Raw genomic sequence first — 16,722 nt, 5'->3', positions numbered from 1 at the left:
TTATTTCACTCTGTATGACAGTCTCTGGATTTATCCACATCTCTGCAAACGGCACTATTTCATTCCTTTTTATGGTAGAGTAATATTCCATTGTATACATGTACCACATCTTTTTTATCCATTCCTATGTTGATGGACATTTTTAAAAATATTTATTTATTTATTTGCTTACATGGGGTCTTAGTTGCAGCAGGCGGGCTCCTTAGTTGTGGCTCTAGGGCTCCTTAGTTGTGGCTTGCCGGCTCCTTAGTTGCAGCACACAGGCTCCTTAGTTGTGGCATGCGTGTGGGATCTAGTTCCCTGATCAGGGATCGAACCTGGGCCCCCTGCATTGGGAGCACAGTCTTATCCACTGTGCCACCAGTGAAGTCCCATGTTTTATGTAATTTTTATTGGGCCGTTTTTTCTTATTACAAAAATAACTTATGAGCATTGTGCATGTGTCTTTTTGAATTAGAGTTTTCTCTGGATATATGCCCAGGAGGAAGATTGCTGGATCCTATGGTAGCTCTATTTTTAGTTTTTTAAGGAACTTCCATACTGTTGTCCATAGTGGCTGTACCAATTTACATTGGCACCAACAGTGTAGGAGGGTTCCCTTTTCTCCACACTCTCTCCAGCATTTATTATTTGTACACTTTAATGATGGCCATTCTGACTGATGTGAGGTGATACTTCATTGTAGTTTTGATTTGCATTTCTCTAATAATTAGCAGTGTTGAGCATCTCTTCATGTGCCTTTTGGCCGTCTGTATGTCTTCTTTGGAGATGCCTATTTAGGTGTTCTGCCCATTTTTTGATTGGGTTGTTTGCTTTTTTGATATTAAGCTGTATGAGCTGTTTGTATATTTTGGAAATTAATCCCTTCAGTAGCATAATTTGCAAATATTTTCTCCCAGTCCATAGATTATCTTTTTATTTTTTTTATGGTAGGATCAGAAGACTTTATGGTAGGGATACTGTGTTTGGTTGTGCCGGTTGTTCACTGTCCAGTGGCTGCTGGCTGACAGTCCTGCTAGTAGCTGCAGTCTACTCCAAGCTCTGCTTACCAAGCTGTATGTGAGCACCTCTGCCTGGGAGTATGAGTGCTCATGTGTAATTTCTGCAGACATCCACATGGGCTCCTGACAGCCCTGGCCTGCATCTCATGGCTTCTTTGTCCTTCCCCAGTTATGCCTTCTCAGGACTCTGACCTTCCCCAGAAGGAGTGGGAGAAAATGACTGAGTTTCAGGTAAGTAAGGCATTGCTTTCTGAATCCTAAGGGATTTTATTTCTCAAAGATTGGACACACCTTTTTTCTCTTCCTTGGAAAGGTTAATGAACAGGACACACCTTGAGTGCATGTTGTGTGCCAGACTGTGTGTTTTGTTTGGTTTATTTTATCATCTTTATTTCACAAAGCAATCTTTGAAAAATTGTGGAAACTTGGAATAGAGAAAGATAATTTACCCTACTACTCTGTTTACAAATTACCTCTTTTTGCTTTCTCATATTCCTTTTCCCTCAGGCATTCACAGCTATATATTTGCAATATTTGAATTGATGGGGTATACTTATAAACATTAGATAAAGATTTACTATCTCTAATTCTTATTAAAATTAGTAAAATAAAGTAAGACCCAACTGGAATATGAGTAAAAGAAAGAATAGGAGCGTCACAATAATGGAAAGTAAATTTATGAAGAAAATAATTTAATAACTAAATGTGTACAAATGTTAATGAAAGCTTTCTATTTATTTATTTCACTTAGATTGTTGAAGATTTTCTTTTATTAAAAATAATTATGTCTTATTTGGCCAGTCTGGAGATTCAGGAACATTTGTACTCCCTCATATGAAAGGTGAATTGGGAAAACCTTTTGAGACGGAAATCTGCCATTATGCTTTCAAAACTTTTTAAATGCAGTTGCTACTTCTTGGTTGAGATCTCTGTGAAAGGATCTTTACAGCAGATGATGATAAGTAAAAATCTGTAACTAATTGTGCTTTATTTGGATTGATTAAAGCTACATCATCAGTTCTAAGGAATACTATGCTATGCAGTCACAAACTGGAATGAAAGAGATTTTAATGATACTGCTTGCTCAAATTTATTGAGCACTTCTTATGTGCCAGGCGCCATTGTAAGTGCTTTACATATGTTCATTTGTCTAATCCTTTCAAACATCTTGTGATTTAGACACCATTATAGAGAAGAGTAAATTAAGATAGTGAGAGGTAAAGGAATTTGTCCAGGGTCCTGTCATTAAAACCTTGAAATTTGAACTCACCCTGTGCCTTCACCAGCTGTGCTTGTGGCAGCAGGTGGTTATGGCTGTGCCTTGAAAGCACAGGTGAGGAGCTGTGTACCTGTCCTGGAGGGTTGCGGAAGGCCTGTGAACTTTGCGAATATTAAAAGCAGAGATAGAGTGGGACAGCGGGGAGGTGACATGACTGTCACTGAGAGGGGCAAGTGTTGGGACTGAAAACTGCCTGGAGTCCCTCCAAATCGGTAACCATTTTTTGGGTTAATCTTTATCCTTCTCGATGCTGCCCTTCGTCCAGTGGAGATTGTGAGATTGAGGTGACATGTGTTTGATGTCGTAGGAGGCGGTGACCTTCAAGGACGTGGCTGTAACCTTCACCGAGGAGGAGCTGGGGCTGCTGGACTCTGCCCAGAGGAAACTGTACCAGGATGTGATGGTGGAGAACTTCCGGAACCTGGTCTCAGTGGGTGAGGACGGGCACTCTCTGACCCTGAACCTCAGCTCTCTTGAGAGTGTCTGGTCCTCAGTTGTTCAAAGCTTTGGACCTTGTGAAGTGGTTCCCTGACCTTGAAGACACAAGTTTTTCCAATCCATAGGTTTTTCTGGTCCCTCTCTGCTCAGGCAAAATTCCGTCCAGGGTGATTTTGCCTCCTTGGGGACATTTGGCAATGTCTGGAGACAGTTTTGATTGTCACAGCTGAGGGAGGGGTGCTGCTGGCATCTAGTGGCTAGCAGTGCTGTTAAATGTCCTACGATGCACAGGACCACCTCCCCCCACCACACAGAATTAGCCAGTGCAGAATATCAGTAGTGCCTCAGCTGAGAAACCCTGTTTTAGATGAACTATAAACAGGCAGCTTAGCTTCTATACTTTGTCTTTCAGATACTTTGGTGGATCACGGAGTCAACTTAGTTCATTGTACTGGCATTATTTTTTTTTTTCAGTGAAATAGAATAAAATGGAATAAGAATAGAAACTGTCAGAGTTCCTTATCAAGATCCCCTCACATTGTAGCAAAAACTGTGACCATTTGCAGTAAGTGGTATGAGAGTGTGGGAAATATGATAAAAACAGACATTGGCTAAATCTAATTTTATCTGTATATAGACATGAACTAGGTTGTGACCTCAATTTGTTTTTCTTTTTTTGATTGAAGTATAGTTGATTTACAATGTTGTGTTAGTTTCAGGTGTACAGCAAAATGATTCAATTATATATATATTCTTTTTCAGATTCTTTTCCCTTATAGGTTGTTACAGAATATTGAGTATAGTTCTCTGAATTCATTTCTTATTACAGTTTGTGATCACTTGAGGGTTATAGAACTTGGACAAAGATCTATTTAAGCTGTGTGTTCATCTTAAATATATATATCTGCCTTTTCATAGGACATCTTCCCTTCAAGCCAGATATGGTGTCCCAGTTGGAGACAGAAGAAAAGCTTTGGATGATGGAGAGAGAAACCCAAAGAAACGGGCATTCCAGTGAGAACCGCAGAGCTATTATTTCAGGTACCAGCTAATCTGCTTCTCTTCACGTCCGTGACAACTGCTCTTGTCTATGTGCTGTCATCTCTTGCCTGGACTGTGACAGCTTCCTCCAAACTGGTCTCCATGCTTCCACCCTTCTCCACATGGTAGCCAGACTGGTTCTTTAGAAAGCAAGTAAGATCATACCATTCCTCTGTCCAAAACCCTCCCAAGGCCTCCCCTTTCACTCTTGAATCCTTACAGTGGACTGCAGGGCCCTACCTCATCTGGCCTCCTCACCGAGTTCCTCTTTGATCACCCATCCTTTTACCCTTTCTTAGATCATTCATGCCATCCTGGTCCCTTTGGAGTGTTCTCTTGATTCCCAACCTTCGACTAGCTCTCTGCCTCAGTGTAGAGGCCCCCAGCCACTCCCTTACTCACTCAGGTCTTTGCTCAAATTTCGTCTCATCAGACAGACCTTGTGTGTCTGCCCCATTTACAGTGCCATCCTCTCTGCATTCTCTGTGCCCTCACCCTGCCTTATTTTGTATCTAAGCACTGATAATCTCCTGACCTCGTAACTTGTCTTTCTTTACTCATTCATCATCCGTCTCCCCTTGAAAGTAGGAATTTGGGCAATTGTATTTCCTGTCTCTGCCCAAAGCCTCTGATGAACCTTCTGCATAGTAGATGCTCAATACATATAATTGTTGAATTAAGATATTACTTTAAAAATTACTATTCTTGGCTACCCTGGTGGCGCAGTGGTTGAGAGTCCGCCTGCCGATGCAGGGGACACGGGTCCGGGAAGATCCCACATGCCGCGGAGCTGCTGGGCCCGTGAGCCATGGCTGCTGAGCCTGCGCGTCCGGAGCCTGTGAGGAAGCTCTCCTCATAGCTCCTCCTGACCTATGACCCCAGCCTTCTTCATCTGTGAAGACCACCTCATCCTCTGAATCCCCAGCCATTGTTTCACTTTTCTCCCCAGCCTTTCAAGGCCCTCTGTTCTCCTGCCTTTGCTCAGATCCTCACTGTTTACTTCACTGTTTGACCTCCTCTTCCTTTCTCTCCCCTTCCTTCCCTTCTCTTTAATTTGCATATTCCTCAGTTCTACCCATTTAAAAACATCAGATATTCCTAGGGAATGTAAATGTATATACTCTCCCTCTGCCTGAAAAACAAAGGAGAGAAGCTTATCTGAAAACATGGTAGATAAGGCCCTGAATTCTGAGAGTGGTTAATGGATATAACCATCTGCATTTGTCCATCTCCCTTCTCATGTCTACATGTTGCTTCACGTTTGATTCATTCAGGAATATTACTGGAAAGGATCTCGTTCTCTTTTTCTTTTTCTTTTTTTTCCGGTACGCAGGCCTGTCACTGTTGTGGCCTCTCCCGTTGCAGAGCACAGGCTCCGGACGCACAGGCTCAGCGGCCATGGCTCACGGGCCCAGCCGCTCAGCTGCATGTGGGATCTTCCCAGACCGGGGCATGAACCCGTGTCCCCTGCATCGGCAGGCGGACTCTCAACCACTGCGCCACCAGGGAAGCCCCCTTTTTCTTTTTTTTAATTGAAGTGTAGATGATTTACAGTGTTGTGTTAGTTTCACTGGGGTTCATTTTTATATGCAAACTGAACCTCAGGAATCATGATCCTACGTATTGTTACACTTCAGTTTTGTGTCATAGACCAAGTCTTTTTTTAACAAATCTGGTAGCATTTTCTGCCACCCTTTCTCAAAGGTTTTTTTGACCTCTTCAGCATCAGCATGTTTCAGGATTTTGCAACCATTCTCCAAGTACAAATACTACCTAAAATGTTCTTTATAGGTCACTGGAGTGCAAAATAAAGGGCTTGTTTTTGTAGGGATTCTTTTTTTTTTTTTTAATGTATTTATTTGTTTTTGGCCGCATTGGGTCTTTGTTGCTGCGCATGGGCTTTCTCTAGTTGTGGCGAGCGGGGGCTACTCTTTGTTGCGGTGCACGGGCTTCTCATTGCCGTAGCTTCTCCTGTTGCGGAGCACAGGCTTTAGAGGCGTGGGCTTCAGTAGTTGTGGCACGTGGGCTCAGTAGTTGTGGCTCACAGGCTGTAGAGCTCAGGCTCAGTAGTTGTGGCACACAGGTTTAGTTGCTCCGAGGCATGTGGGATCTTCCCGGACCAGGGCTCGAATCCATGTCCCCTGCATTGGCAGGTGGATTCTTAACCACTGCTCCACCAGGGAAGTCCTGTGTCTCCTTTTTATATGGACCCTTGTGACTTCTTTGGGCTCATCTCAAGATCCTTAATTTAATCAAATCTGAAGTCCCTTTTGCTGTGTACATTAATATGTTCGCAGGTTCCAGGGATTAGGGCATGGACATCTTTAGGATGTTCAATTAGCCTACCATACCCTGAAATGTGCACATACCTGTTGGGACTTGTTCAGTTTATATTATGTGAATGTAACTTTCTATTTAAGCAAATTAATCATTTAGGACTTGGTACCACTTTAAACATTTTAAGCCAGTGGCTTCCATACGTTTTTAACTATGACCCTCAATAAGAAATATTTTACATCCCGACCACGTATAAATGTAACATGTGCATATTTATGTGTATGTCTGCAGCTGAAACAAGCATTTTATATAGTGTTACCCTTACTGCTTGTGATATGCTTTTCATATTTTTATTATTTTTTTCCACATAATGTATTTTTATTTATTGTTTTAAATTTAATTTTTATTTTATATTGGGTATAGTTGATTTACAATGTTGTGTTAGTTTCATGTGTACAGCAAAGTGGTTCAGTTATACATATACACATATCTATTCTTTTTCAGATTCTTTTCCCATATAGGTTATTACAGAATATTGAGGGTTTTTTTTTCCCCTCCTTGGCCACACCACGCAGCTTGTGGGATCTTAGTTCCCCAACTAGGGATCGAACCCGGCCCTGGCAGTGAAAGTGCTGAGTCCTAATCACTGGACCACCAGGGAATTCCCACTTCTTTTTCTTTTTTTTTTCTTTTTTTCTTTTTTTTTTGTGGTACGCGGGCCTCTCACTGCCGTGGCCTCTCCCGTTGCGGAGCACGCGCAGGCTCAGTGGCCATGGCTCACGGGCCCAGCCGTTCCGCGGCACGTAGGATCTTCCCGGACCGGGGCATGAACCCGTGTCCCCTGCATCGGCAGGCAGACTCTCAACCACTGCGCCACCAGGGAAGCCCCCACTTCTTTTTCTTTGAAATGTCACGACGTATGGAATGGATTTCACAGTTCATGAGTATATGCCAGCAATTTGAGAAATTCTGTTACAGTGGGGATGAAGCAATGAAGAAATCAAAGTGCTTGTTTTCCTCATGATTGTTACATCCTAGTTCTTCTAAATGGGCAGGAAAAAATTAGGAAGTACATAGTAAATCAAATAATAAGTGCCATGGGGGAAAAGAAAGCAGAGTAAGGCAGATGGGAAGAGTGGAGGGTGTGCTGGGGTGGGAGGAATTATTTTATACTGGGTGATAAGAAGGCCTCACCCAGTTGAGTGACATTTGAGCAGAGAGACCCGAAGGGAATGAGAGAAAAAGCAAGGTTCGCAGCTTCCTGGGCAAAAGCTTTCCAAGCTGAACATAACTCTCCCTCTCCTCCATTCAGGGTTGCCTTTGAGAATCTGCTCTCTTTTTTCTCCTCCCAAGTTCTTTCTCAACTGTCCAAGGTTAGTTTTCCCTTTCCCCCTTCTTTTTACAGAGACCAGAATCACTCCCAGGCTTAGAAAAATGAATGTTATTATCCCAACCGCTTCCCAAATTTACTCTTAGAAGATCATTTCTACCAGGACCTAAAATACTGTTTAATGCCTACAGTCTGTGCTTTCCTAACCTAATTCAGTAGAAGCCCACTTGTCATAAGCCTGCTAAGGAACAAGTGATTAGGCTTTTAATTGACGTTGCTGTAGGTTGGAAGGTGGGTTGTCTTTGTTGCCCTGCAGCCATCCGATTTCAAACCTACAGCTCTTCTATTAAACTGTTAGACCTGTGGTTCTAAATAGGTCACATTTACAGAAGAGTCTCCTGACCCTGTTCTTCGCTTCCACTTACACGAAAAAGCATAACAAAAGGATAAGTGGTGTGGTACAGACATGACCCTTTCCCTGGTTTTTTAAGGCCTTATCCCTGAGTGTGAAATCCCGATGTTTCTGAACAAAGCATTTACTTGTCCTCACCTCTGAATATCGCTTTTTCTTTTAGGCAGCAAGAATCCCGATGAGGTGGAGACTCTTGGAAAAGTTGCATTAAAATACCTTTCACGTGAAGATCCGTCTTGCTGGCAAATCTGGAAACAGGTCGCAAGTGATTCAACGTGCTGTCTTCAGAGGAGGACTTCCCATTTTCTACAAGGTGATTCTCTTCCGGTTTCTGAAAATGAGAACCATATGATGAACCACAAAGGCGATAGTTCCAGTTACCTTGAAAATCAAGAGTTTTTGATTTCGAGTACCCAGGATTCCTGTGGGAATAAGTATGTGAGTGAGTCAGGGAATCAGAGTAGATTTAAGCAAACAAACGGGAAAAACAACCCACGTATATGTGAAGCCTTCATGAAGAAATCACCCCTGAGTGATCCTGTTACAACTGACACAGAACAGAAACCCTGCAAAGGAGAGACACCGTATCCCTGTAGAGAGTGTGGGAAAAGCGTCAGTGATAGCGAAGTGCTCCCAATTCATCCAAGGGTTCACCTGGGAGAGAAATGCTCCCATCTGCAAAGTCATCAAAGAATTCACCCGCAAGAGAAAGTCGATAAATGTCGTGAATCCGGCGATGGTTTCAATAGGAACTCCTTTCATCCCCGTCAATCTAATCACACGGGAGAGAAATCCTATAGGTGTGACAGTTGTGGCAAGGGATTCAGTAGCAGCACAGGACTTATCATCCACTACAGGACACACACGGGGGAGAAGCCTTACAAATGCGATGAGTGCGGTAAATGCTTTAGCCAAAGTTCAAATTTTCAGTGCCATCAGAGAGTCCACACCGAAGAGAAACCATACAAGTGCGACGAGTGCGGGAAGGGCTTTGGCTGGAGTGTTAACCTTCGTGTTCACCAGAGGGTCCACAGGGGTGAGAAACCCTATAAGTGTGAGGAGTGTGGGAAGGGCTTCACACAGGCCGCGCATTATCACATACATCAGAGGGTCCACACCGGGGAGAAACCCTATAAATGCGATGTCTGTGGCAAGGGGTTCAGTCACAATTCCCCTTTGATATGCCACCGGAGGGTCCACACTGGAGAGAAGCCATACAGATGTGAGGCGTGCGGGAAGGGCTTCACCCGTAACACAGATCTTCACATCCACTTCCGTGTCCACACGGGAGAGAAACCCTACAAATGCAAGGAGTGCGGGAAGGGCTTCAGTCAGGCTTCCAATCTGCAAGTCCACCAGAATGTCCACACCGGGGAGAAACGATTCAAATGTGAGACGTGTGGGAAGGGCTTCAGTCAGTCATCAAAGCTGCAGACCCACCAGAGAGTCCACACAGGGGAAAAGCCCTACAGATGCGACATGTGTGGTAAGGACTTCAGTTACAGTTCAAATCTTAAACTGCACCAAGTCATTCACACTGGAGAAAAACCATATAAATGTGAGGAGTGTGGGAAGGGCTTCAGTTGGAGATCAAACCTTCACGCTCATCAGAGAGTCCACTCAGGAGAGAAACCCTACAGATGTGAGGCGTGTGATAAGAGCTTCAGTCAGGCCATAGATTTCCGGGTCCATCAGAGAGTCCACACGGGTGAGAAACCCTACAAGTGTGGTGTCTGTGGGAAGGGCTTCAGCCAGTCCTCTGGTCTTCAGTCCCATCAGAGGGTCCACACTGGGGAGAAGCCCTACAGATGCAACGTGTGTGGAAAGGGCTTTCGTTACAGTTCACAGTTTATATACCACCAGAGGGGCCACACTGGTGAAAAGCCTTACAAATGTGAGGAGTGTGGGAAAGCCTTCGGGCGGAGCCTGAATCTTCGCCATCACCAGAGGGTCCACACAGGAGAGAAACCCCACAAGTGTGAGGAGTGTGGGAAGGCCTTCAGTCTCCCCTCCAATCTTAGAGTCCATTTGAGTGTTCACGCTCGGGAGAAACTGTTTAAATGTGAGGAGTGTGGGAAGGGCTTCAGTCAGAGTTCTCGGCTTCACGCCCACCAGAGGGTCCACACAGGAGAAAAACCATACAAGTGTGACATATGTGGTAAGGACTTCAGTCACCGTTCACGGCTTACATACCATCAGAAAGTCCACACTGGCAAGAGTCTTTAAAAGTGAGAAGTCTCTTAGACTTCAGTCAGGATGCACGTCTTCAAGGTTTTGGAGAGTCCATGCTGCTGATAAACTCTATGAAATATTGAGAGTGGAAAGGGATTCCTTCAGATGGAATCTTCCCAGCAAATCCATTAAAATGGTGACATAGAACCGTACATAGTAACGGGAGAAATAGGTTGTAACCCTCTTGGTAAGATCCACGTGATATAAATGATCTCTCAAAGTGAATATATGCCTGAAGACAGTGTGTGAAAAGGATATTTGCTGTATACTAACTAGTTTTTTTTTTTGAGGGGGGATGTCAAGGAGGGCTTTGGGGTTATTTTTCCATCAACTTCCATTTTATACTTGTTTACAGTGACCGTTATTTTTACTAAAGCTGTAAAAGTATGAAAAATGAATAAAATTACTAAAAATTTCCTGTAGCCAAGAATTTGTAATATGATTGCTTTATTTCATATGATATATTGGATTAAAATTAAGGAATAGATCCCCAGAGATGAACCTTTGATCTTCAGAAGTAAATACATATCTGCCACAGATGTATATAAAGGAATGTTCATTGCATTATTGTTTATAATAGCAAACAAAGAGAATCAGTTGGGTTGCCAAAGTATTTTATAATTTACTTATCCAGTGCAAATTGTTGCTATGGATGTTGGAAGACGTCCAGAATACATTAACCTGGGAAAACACAAAGCATGGAATTTTTGTGTGATCTCGTTAAAAAAAAAAAAGTTTATTTTTACTTATCTCTAAATGATGGGATTTTGCTTGACATAAATTTTTACATTTCTTTAAACTTCTTGTTTTGAAATAATTTAAAACTCTCCAAATATTGTAAAAGTTATATAAAATCTCTCATGTACCTTGTACTCAGATTCACCAGTTAACGTGTTTGAGTCATTATTCTCTTAATGTATGTGAACGTGTATATATGCACACACATATTGACATATGCTTTTTTTTAACCATGAGTATGTTCCAGACCTCTTAGCTTTTGCATCTGAATACTTAAGTAATACTGTAAGAACAAGGATATTTACTTACATATCTACAGCACAAGTATAGCATTCAGGAAAATTGAATATTGATACATAATGTCTAACCTCCAGACCTTATTCAAATTTTAGGAGTTGTCTCTCTCTTTCTCTCCCTCTCCCCCTTCTCCCTCCCTCTCTCTTTCCTTTTTATTTTTTTGGTAGGTGACAGAATATCAACTTATCAACAAATCTTCAAAGAAAGGTCTATATTTGCCTTCCACATAATTTGATTATTCACCATATGAATATCCAGTTGTTTCTATACCAATTACTGAACATTTCCCTTATTCCCCACTACTTTGCAATGCCACTTTTGAAGAAAATCAGTAATCTATATATGATTAGATGGATGTCTTGACTCTCAATTCCCTTTGATTGGTCTACTTTTCAATAATTTTACCAATACCACACTGCTTCAGTTACCATAGCTTTGCAATGAGTCTTTGATATTTGGTAGAAAACATTTTCTCATCTTGCTCTCTTTTTAGGTGTCTTGGCAGCTTCCAGTTAGGGTAATAGGAGTTACAAACAGAACCACCCATGAAGTATGCTTTCCAAAAAAAAAAAATAAACCTGAATCACATTGAACCTATAATTCTAACTACTGTTACACAGGAAATACATATGGAGAAATATTTGTGACAACATGAATAAAACTGTAGGGCATATGCTAAATGAAATAAGAAAGAAAAATAATGCATGGTATCAGTTGTATGTGGAATCTAAGGGGAAAAAAGGTCAAACTTAGAAACATGTAGAGTGATGGTGGTGGTTGCCTGGAGAATGGGGAGAGGTTGGTTATAAAAGGTACAAACTTTCAGCTTTAAGATGAACAAGGTCTGAGGATCTAATCTATGGTGACTACAGTTGATGATGCAGTATTGTATAGTTTAAATTTGCTAGGAGAGTAGATATTAAAGGTTCTCACTCCTCTCCCCCCAAAAGAGCTAGCTATGTGAAGTGATGAATGTGTTAATTCACTTGTGGGAGTCCTTTCACAATGTATATGTATATCAATTCATCACATATACTTTAAATATATTACAATTTTGCTTGTTAATTATACCTCATAAAGCTGAAAAAAGTTGAATTTGTTACCGTTATCTGAGCAGGATACCCCACTTACGCACCTACGTTTTGAATAATTGTGGCTCATTGATTTAGACCATCCTGAAGAAAAATAAAACATTCTATTGTATTTACTTATTTTCCTATTGTGTTTATGGTGATTTTATTTATTATGGTAACTTTACAAATTGAAGGTTTGTGACAAACCTGTGTCAAGCAAGTCTACTGGTGCCATTTTTCCAACAGCATTATTTTTATATTGTGTACATTATTGTTTAACATAATGTAATTGCACACTTAGATTACATTGTAGTGTAAACTTATATGCAGTGGGAAACTAAAAAATTCATACAACTCAAGTTTATTTCAATATTTGCTTTATTGCAATGGTCTGGAATCTAACACCAGATATCTCCGAGGTATGCGTGTATTCTAGACTTTTCTTTTTCAAAGTACAGTATTTCCTTCACTTCTTGCTAATGCATCTTCTTTCGTTTGCTGGAAAACTCCAGATTTCAAAATGAGCAATTAAAACCAACAAAAGTGGGAAAGTCGTTATTTATATTGTGGCTTCATCAAAGGTTACTTTTCCTTCTCCTGAGTCTTTAGCATCTTGGAATGAATAGCTCATGCTAGGTAAACATTGTCAGGGGTCTACATGCATCCAGGGACAAGGAGAGTAAAGAAGGCAATAAACCGAGTTTGAGATCCTCTCTTCGCCTTTCTTTGCTATACAGCCACGTTTACTTTTCAGTCGCACTTATTAGTAATGTAATTAAAACAACAACAACAACAAAAAAAACCCTCCAGAAGAGAAGGAAGGAAGGAAAAGATAAAGATCAAGCGCTAATAGCGCCTCCAAACTGACTGAACTGAACCGCCTTATATTTAAAAACAAAACAAAGCAAATTAAAAAAACGTGCCATTACTTTACCGAGGATTCTGGGAAGTGTAGTCCAGCAGCGCCGGATAGTCAGAGCCACTTCCGCTCTCGAAGGGAGGAGGTGTAGCCCTTGTTCCGCTGAGGGATTCTGGGAAGTGTGGTCCAGGAACGGCGTGTAGTCCGGGCCCTTCCGCTTCAGGAGTGAGAGGCCGCAATCATCAGTAACTGCTGGGAGGTGAGTCAGTGCCTAGAACCCGAGTCTCTTCCGAGCCTGCCTGGACGTGGAATCCGCAGGTGCCACCCTCGCCCTTGGGGAATAGAAGCCGTGGAGGGCAGGGGCGACGGTTTTCGTCACCTCGGTGTTTGGGGCGGTTCGCGCGTACCCGAGTTGTAGGCGGGCAGGGGTCGCGATCTCCGAGTTTGAGTGTCTCCGGACGCTCGGTTTCCCTCGCCTCCCCTACTTTCTGCACGCTCTGCGGTCTCTTAGGGATATACTCTTCGTAGAGTTATTTCACTTTTCCATTTCTCGTCTGCAAAGTGGAGTTAATAGTAGTACCTCCCTAGTAGGCATGTGGTGAGATTTATGTGATGTGAAAATGCTTAGAAAAGGTTGCTGGCACCTGCGAAAAGGCGGTTGGTCGTTCTCAGCCTTTTCTTTCTTTCGAGAAGCGCTCAGTCCTTGAAAGCCTCTGTGAGCCCGCGGTGGGTTCTGAGCTCCAGCTGCAGAGCCACTGGCTCTTCTCTGACCCCTGCGGGAAGAGGGGTTTTTCGTGGATTCCTAATGACCCCACGACCTTTTTTATTTTATTTTATTTTTTTTATCTATTTATTTTTTTGCGGTACGCGGGCCTCTCACTGTTGTGGCCTCTCCCGTTGCGGAGCACAGGCTCCGGACGCGCAGGCTCAGCGAACCGGGGCACGAACCCGTGTCCCCTGCATCGGCAGGCGGACTTTCAACCACTGCGCCACCAGGGAAGCCCCCCACGACCTTTTTTAAAAGAAGGAGTGGGTCTCACCCCCAGCTGGTGCCTGGGGATGTCCACTGTGATTTATCCTGGACCTGAGACACGATTATGATACCTTTCCTTTCCCGACCCTGATTTCTCAAAGAGGTTGCAGAGAGGAGGGAATGACCCATGACTCCTGGCAACATTGTCCCAAAGTGAGAGAATTTATCGTGCTGTGTCATTTCTACTCTCAGTTGGGCAACAGATTTCCTTCATTCATTAGCAGATTTTTACTCCTGGGCAAATGTCGAATGTTTATAGAATAAATGGGAGGTTGGGTGAGACGTGTTGATGAATGAGTAATAATAATTTGTTAACATAGTGAATGCCAGGTACTCTTCTACATAACAAAGATGTGGTTATTATCTGTATTTTACAGATGAGAACATTGATAGGTGAAGAATTTAAGTAATTTTCTCAAAGGCAAACAACAGAGAAGAGACAGAACTGGGAATTTGAACCCAGACAGCCTGTGTTCTTGACCTTTAAGCCATACTCTTGAAACTGAGCGGGACACTCTGGGGCCTTCTTGGGGACAGACCTCCCCTACCCACCGTGTGTCGCTCACCTCTTGTTTATAAAAAAGCTTTAGTCTCCTAGGCCTTCCCTGAGTTCCAAAGAGCAAATTTAGTCAGAGAAGCGAGAAAATGCAGAAACAAAGGAAAACAGTCAAGCAAGACAAAAATAATAGTTTAGCCATAAAACAAAGTCAAGGAGGACCTTTAGTTCCTCCTCAAGGGCTAGAGATAATATCCTGAGCCACATCCTTGAGTTGTTTTGCAGATACTAAACCCCCCACCACGTGGAGGAGGTTAACTGCATGCTGACCACCAGCAGGTAGATCCCAGATGTGTTGGAACCAGGTTGATGATTCAGATTCCTGAAACAGCACCCTGTTACCTCACCATCAGCCAGTCAGAGAATTGTGCATGAGCTGATCACACACCTGTGATCCCCTCCCTCACACTGTCTTTAAAAACCCTTCGCTGAAATCTATCAGAGAGTTTGGGTCTTTTGAACATGAGCTGCCTGTTCTCCTTGCTTGGCATCCTGCAGTAAATGCTATACTTTCCTTCACCACCACCTGGTGTCAGTAGACTGGCTTTGCTGCATGTCGGTTGGGTAACACTCTCCTTCAGTTCTAACATGGTAAATAACCCCTGTGAATGAAGGAGGGAGGGTCGTTTGGTAATAATTTAGGATCTGAGAGGACCTGAAGGCTGTGCTCATTTAATTAATTTTTTAAAATTTACTTTATGTATTTATTTATTTTTGGCTGTGTTGGGTCTTTGTTGCTGTGCGCAGACTTTCCCTAGTTGCAGCGAGCAGGGGCTACTCATCGTTGCGGTGCGAGGGCTTCTCACTGCAGTGGCTTCTCTTGTTGCGGAGCACGGGCTCTAGGCGCGCGGGCTTCAGTAGTTGTGGCACATGGGCTCAGTAGTTGTGGCTTTCGGGCTCTAGAGCGCAGGCTCAGTAGTTGTGGCTCACAGGCCTAGTTGCTCCGTGACATGTGGGATCTTCCCGGACCAGGGCTTGAACCTGTGTCTCCTGCATTGGCAGGCGGATTCTTAACCACTGCACCACCAGGGAAGTCCTAATTAATTTCTTGTAATTTTATATGATGTTACATTCATATTCTGATTGTAGAAGTAATTTGTGCTCTTCATAGAAAATACGAGAAATAGATGAAGAAAGCCAATAATTATCCATAATTATCCAGAATGTAGAGATAACTGTAAACATGTTAATGTATTTCTCTTTAGTTATTTCTTTGTATATATGTTTTTCTATGCTTCTCAAAAATTTTATCGTACTTGTAGTACTTTTATATTTGGTAACTTGTAATTATGAACATTTTCTAGCACAGATGTACGGAAAATAATATAATGAATTCTCACATAGCCGTCAACCCTTGTCAAACCTTCAACTGTTGTATACCGTTTGTCAATCTTACATAATCCACAGTCCTTTTTTTTTTTTTTGCTTGAGTATTTTAATACAAAATCCAGACCTTGAGTGAAGAGGATTTATACTAGATTATCGTAAATATATAGAGGTCAAGAGAGAGAGAGGACATTAACAGTTCCAAAGTTTTCACATAGTAACTAGGAGAATGGTGGCTAGTGAGAAAGCTAGGGGCCCCCCTGAAAGAGTTGCAGTTAAAGAAGGTTATGGATTTTGTTTCTCATTTGGAATTTAATTTGCTCATGGTTTCCAATCGGTCTTGATTCCTATGTTGTGGGGACTGTGTTGTATTCTTTCCAGTGTGCCCAGCGCTGTGACAAGGTTTACAGAGAGAAGTTATTCAGTTAAGTGTTTGTGGCTGGTACAGGTGTTCAGTTGGTAGATGGCTACAGGGGCCTGCAGCTCTGAGAGATGGTTTTTTGAATTCCTGAAAATGGATTAAGTGACAAAACAATAAAAACGGTCCACGTAGGTATTACTTCTCCTTTATCTCACTCACTCTTGGCTATACTCAGAAGCCACAACTTTTCAGAGTATTTACAAGTTGATATACAGTTATTGGTAATGCTTTTCATGTCCTAAAACAAATTTACTTAGAACAAACCAGGAGTAATGCACCATTTCTGTATTCATCACAAGGTCATAACAATAACCTGGTGGAGTTTATTGGGAGCTTATTATGAGTCAGGCAGAGTTTCCAGTGCTCTTCATGTATTAACTCATTTATTCCTCAAAACATCCCTGTTATT

At 42.4% G+C, this 16,722-nt stretch overlaps 1 protein-coding gene across 1 annotated transcript; it reads left to right on the top strand.

The window, feature by feature from the left end:
- The first annotated feature begins 1,172 nt into the window (after positions 1 to 1,172).
- LOC103084521 (zinc finger protein 227) lies at positions 1,173 to 10,004 on the top strand. The gene is made up of 4 exons (XM_007458563.1): positions 1,173 to 1,232; positions 2,588 to 2,714; positions 3,637 to 3,759; positions 7,942 to 10,004. Exons 1-4 carry the CDS (start codon positions 1,173 to 1,175, stop codon positions 10,002 to 10,004), a joined length of 2,373 nt encoding a protein of 790 aa, XP_007458625.1.
- The last annotated feature ends 6,718 nt before the right edge of the window (positions 10,005 to 16,722 follow it).

Source organism: Lipotes vexillifer, unplaced genomic scaffold (genome assembly GCF_000442215.2).
Source record: "Lipotes vexillifer unplaced genomic scaffold, Lipotes_vexillifer_v1.1 scaffold371, whole genome shotgun sequence".
Classification (NCBI taxonomy): Eukaryota; Metazoa; Chordata; class Mammalia; order Artiodactyla; family Lipotidae; genus Lipotes; species Lipotes vexillifer.
The sequence above is the reverse complement of the archived record's forward strand: the minus strand, read 5'-3'. Positions and strand labels throughout refer to the sequence as shown.

Excerpts from the sequence above, each read along its gene's own strand:
- LOC103084521 (XM_007458563.1), top strand. The coding sequence starts at position 1,173 with ATGCCTTCTCAGGACTCTGACCTTCCCCAGAAGGAGTGGGAGAAAATG. Across the intron at positions 1,233-2,587 it reads AGAAAATGACTGAGTTTCAG|GAGGCGGTGACCTTCAAGGA; the intron begins GTAAGTAAGGCA and ends TTGATGTCGTAG. Across the intron at positions 2,715-3,636 it reads CCGGAACCTGGTCTCAGTGG|GACATCTTCCCTTCAAGCCA; the intron begins GTGAGGACGGGC and ends GCCTTTTCATAG.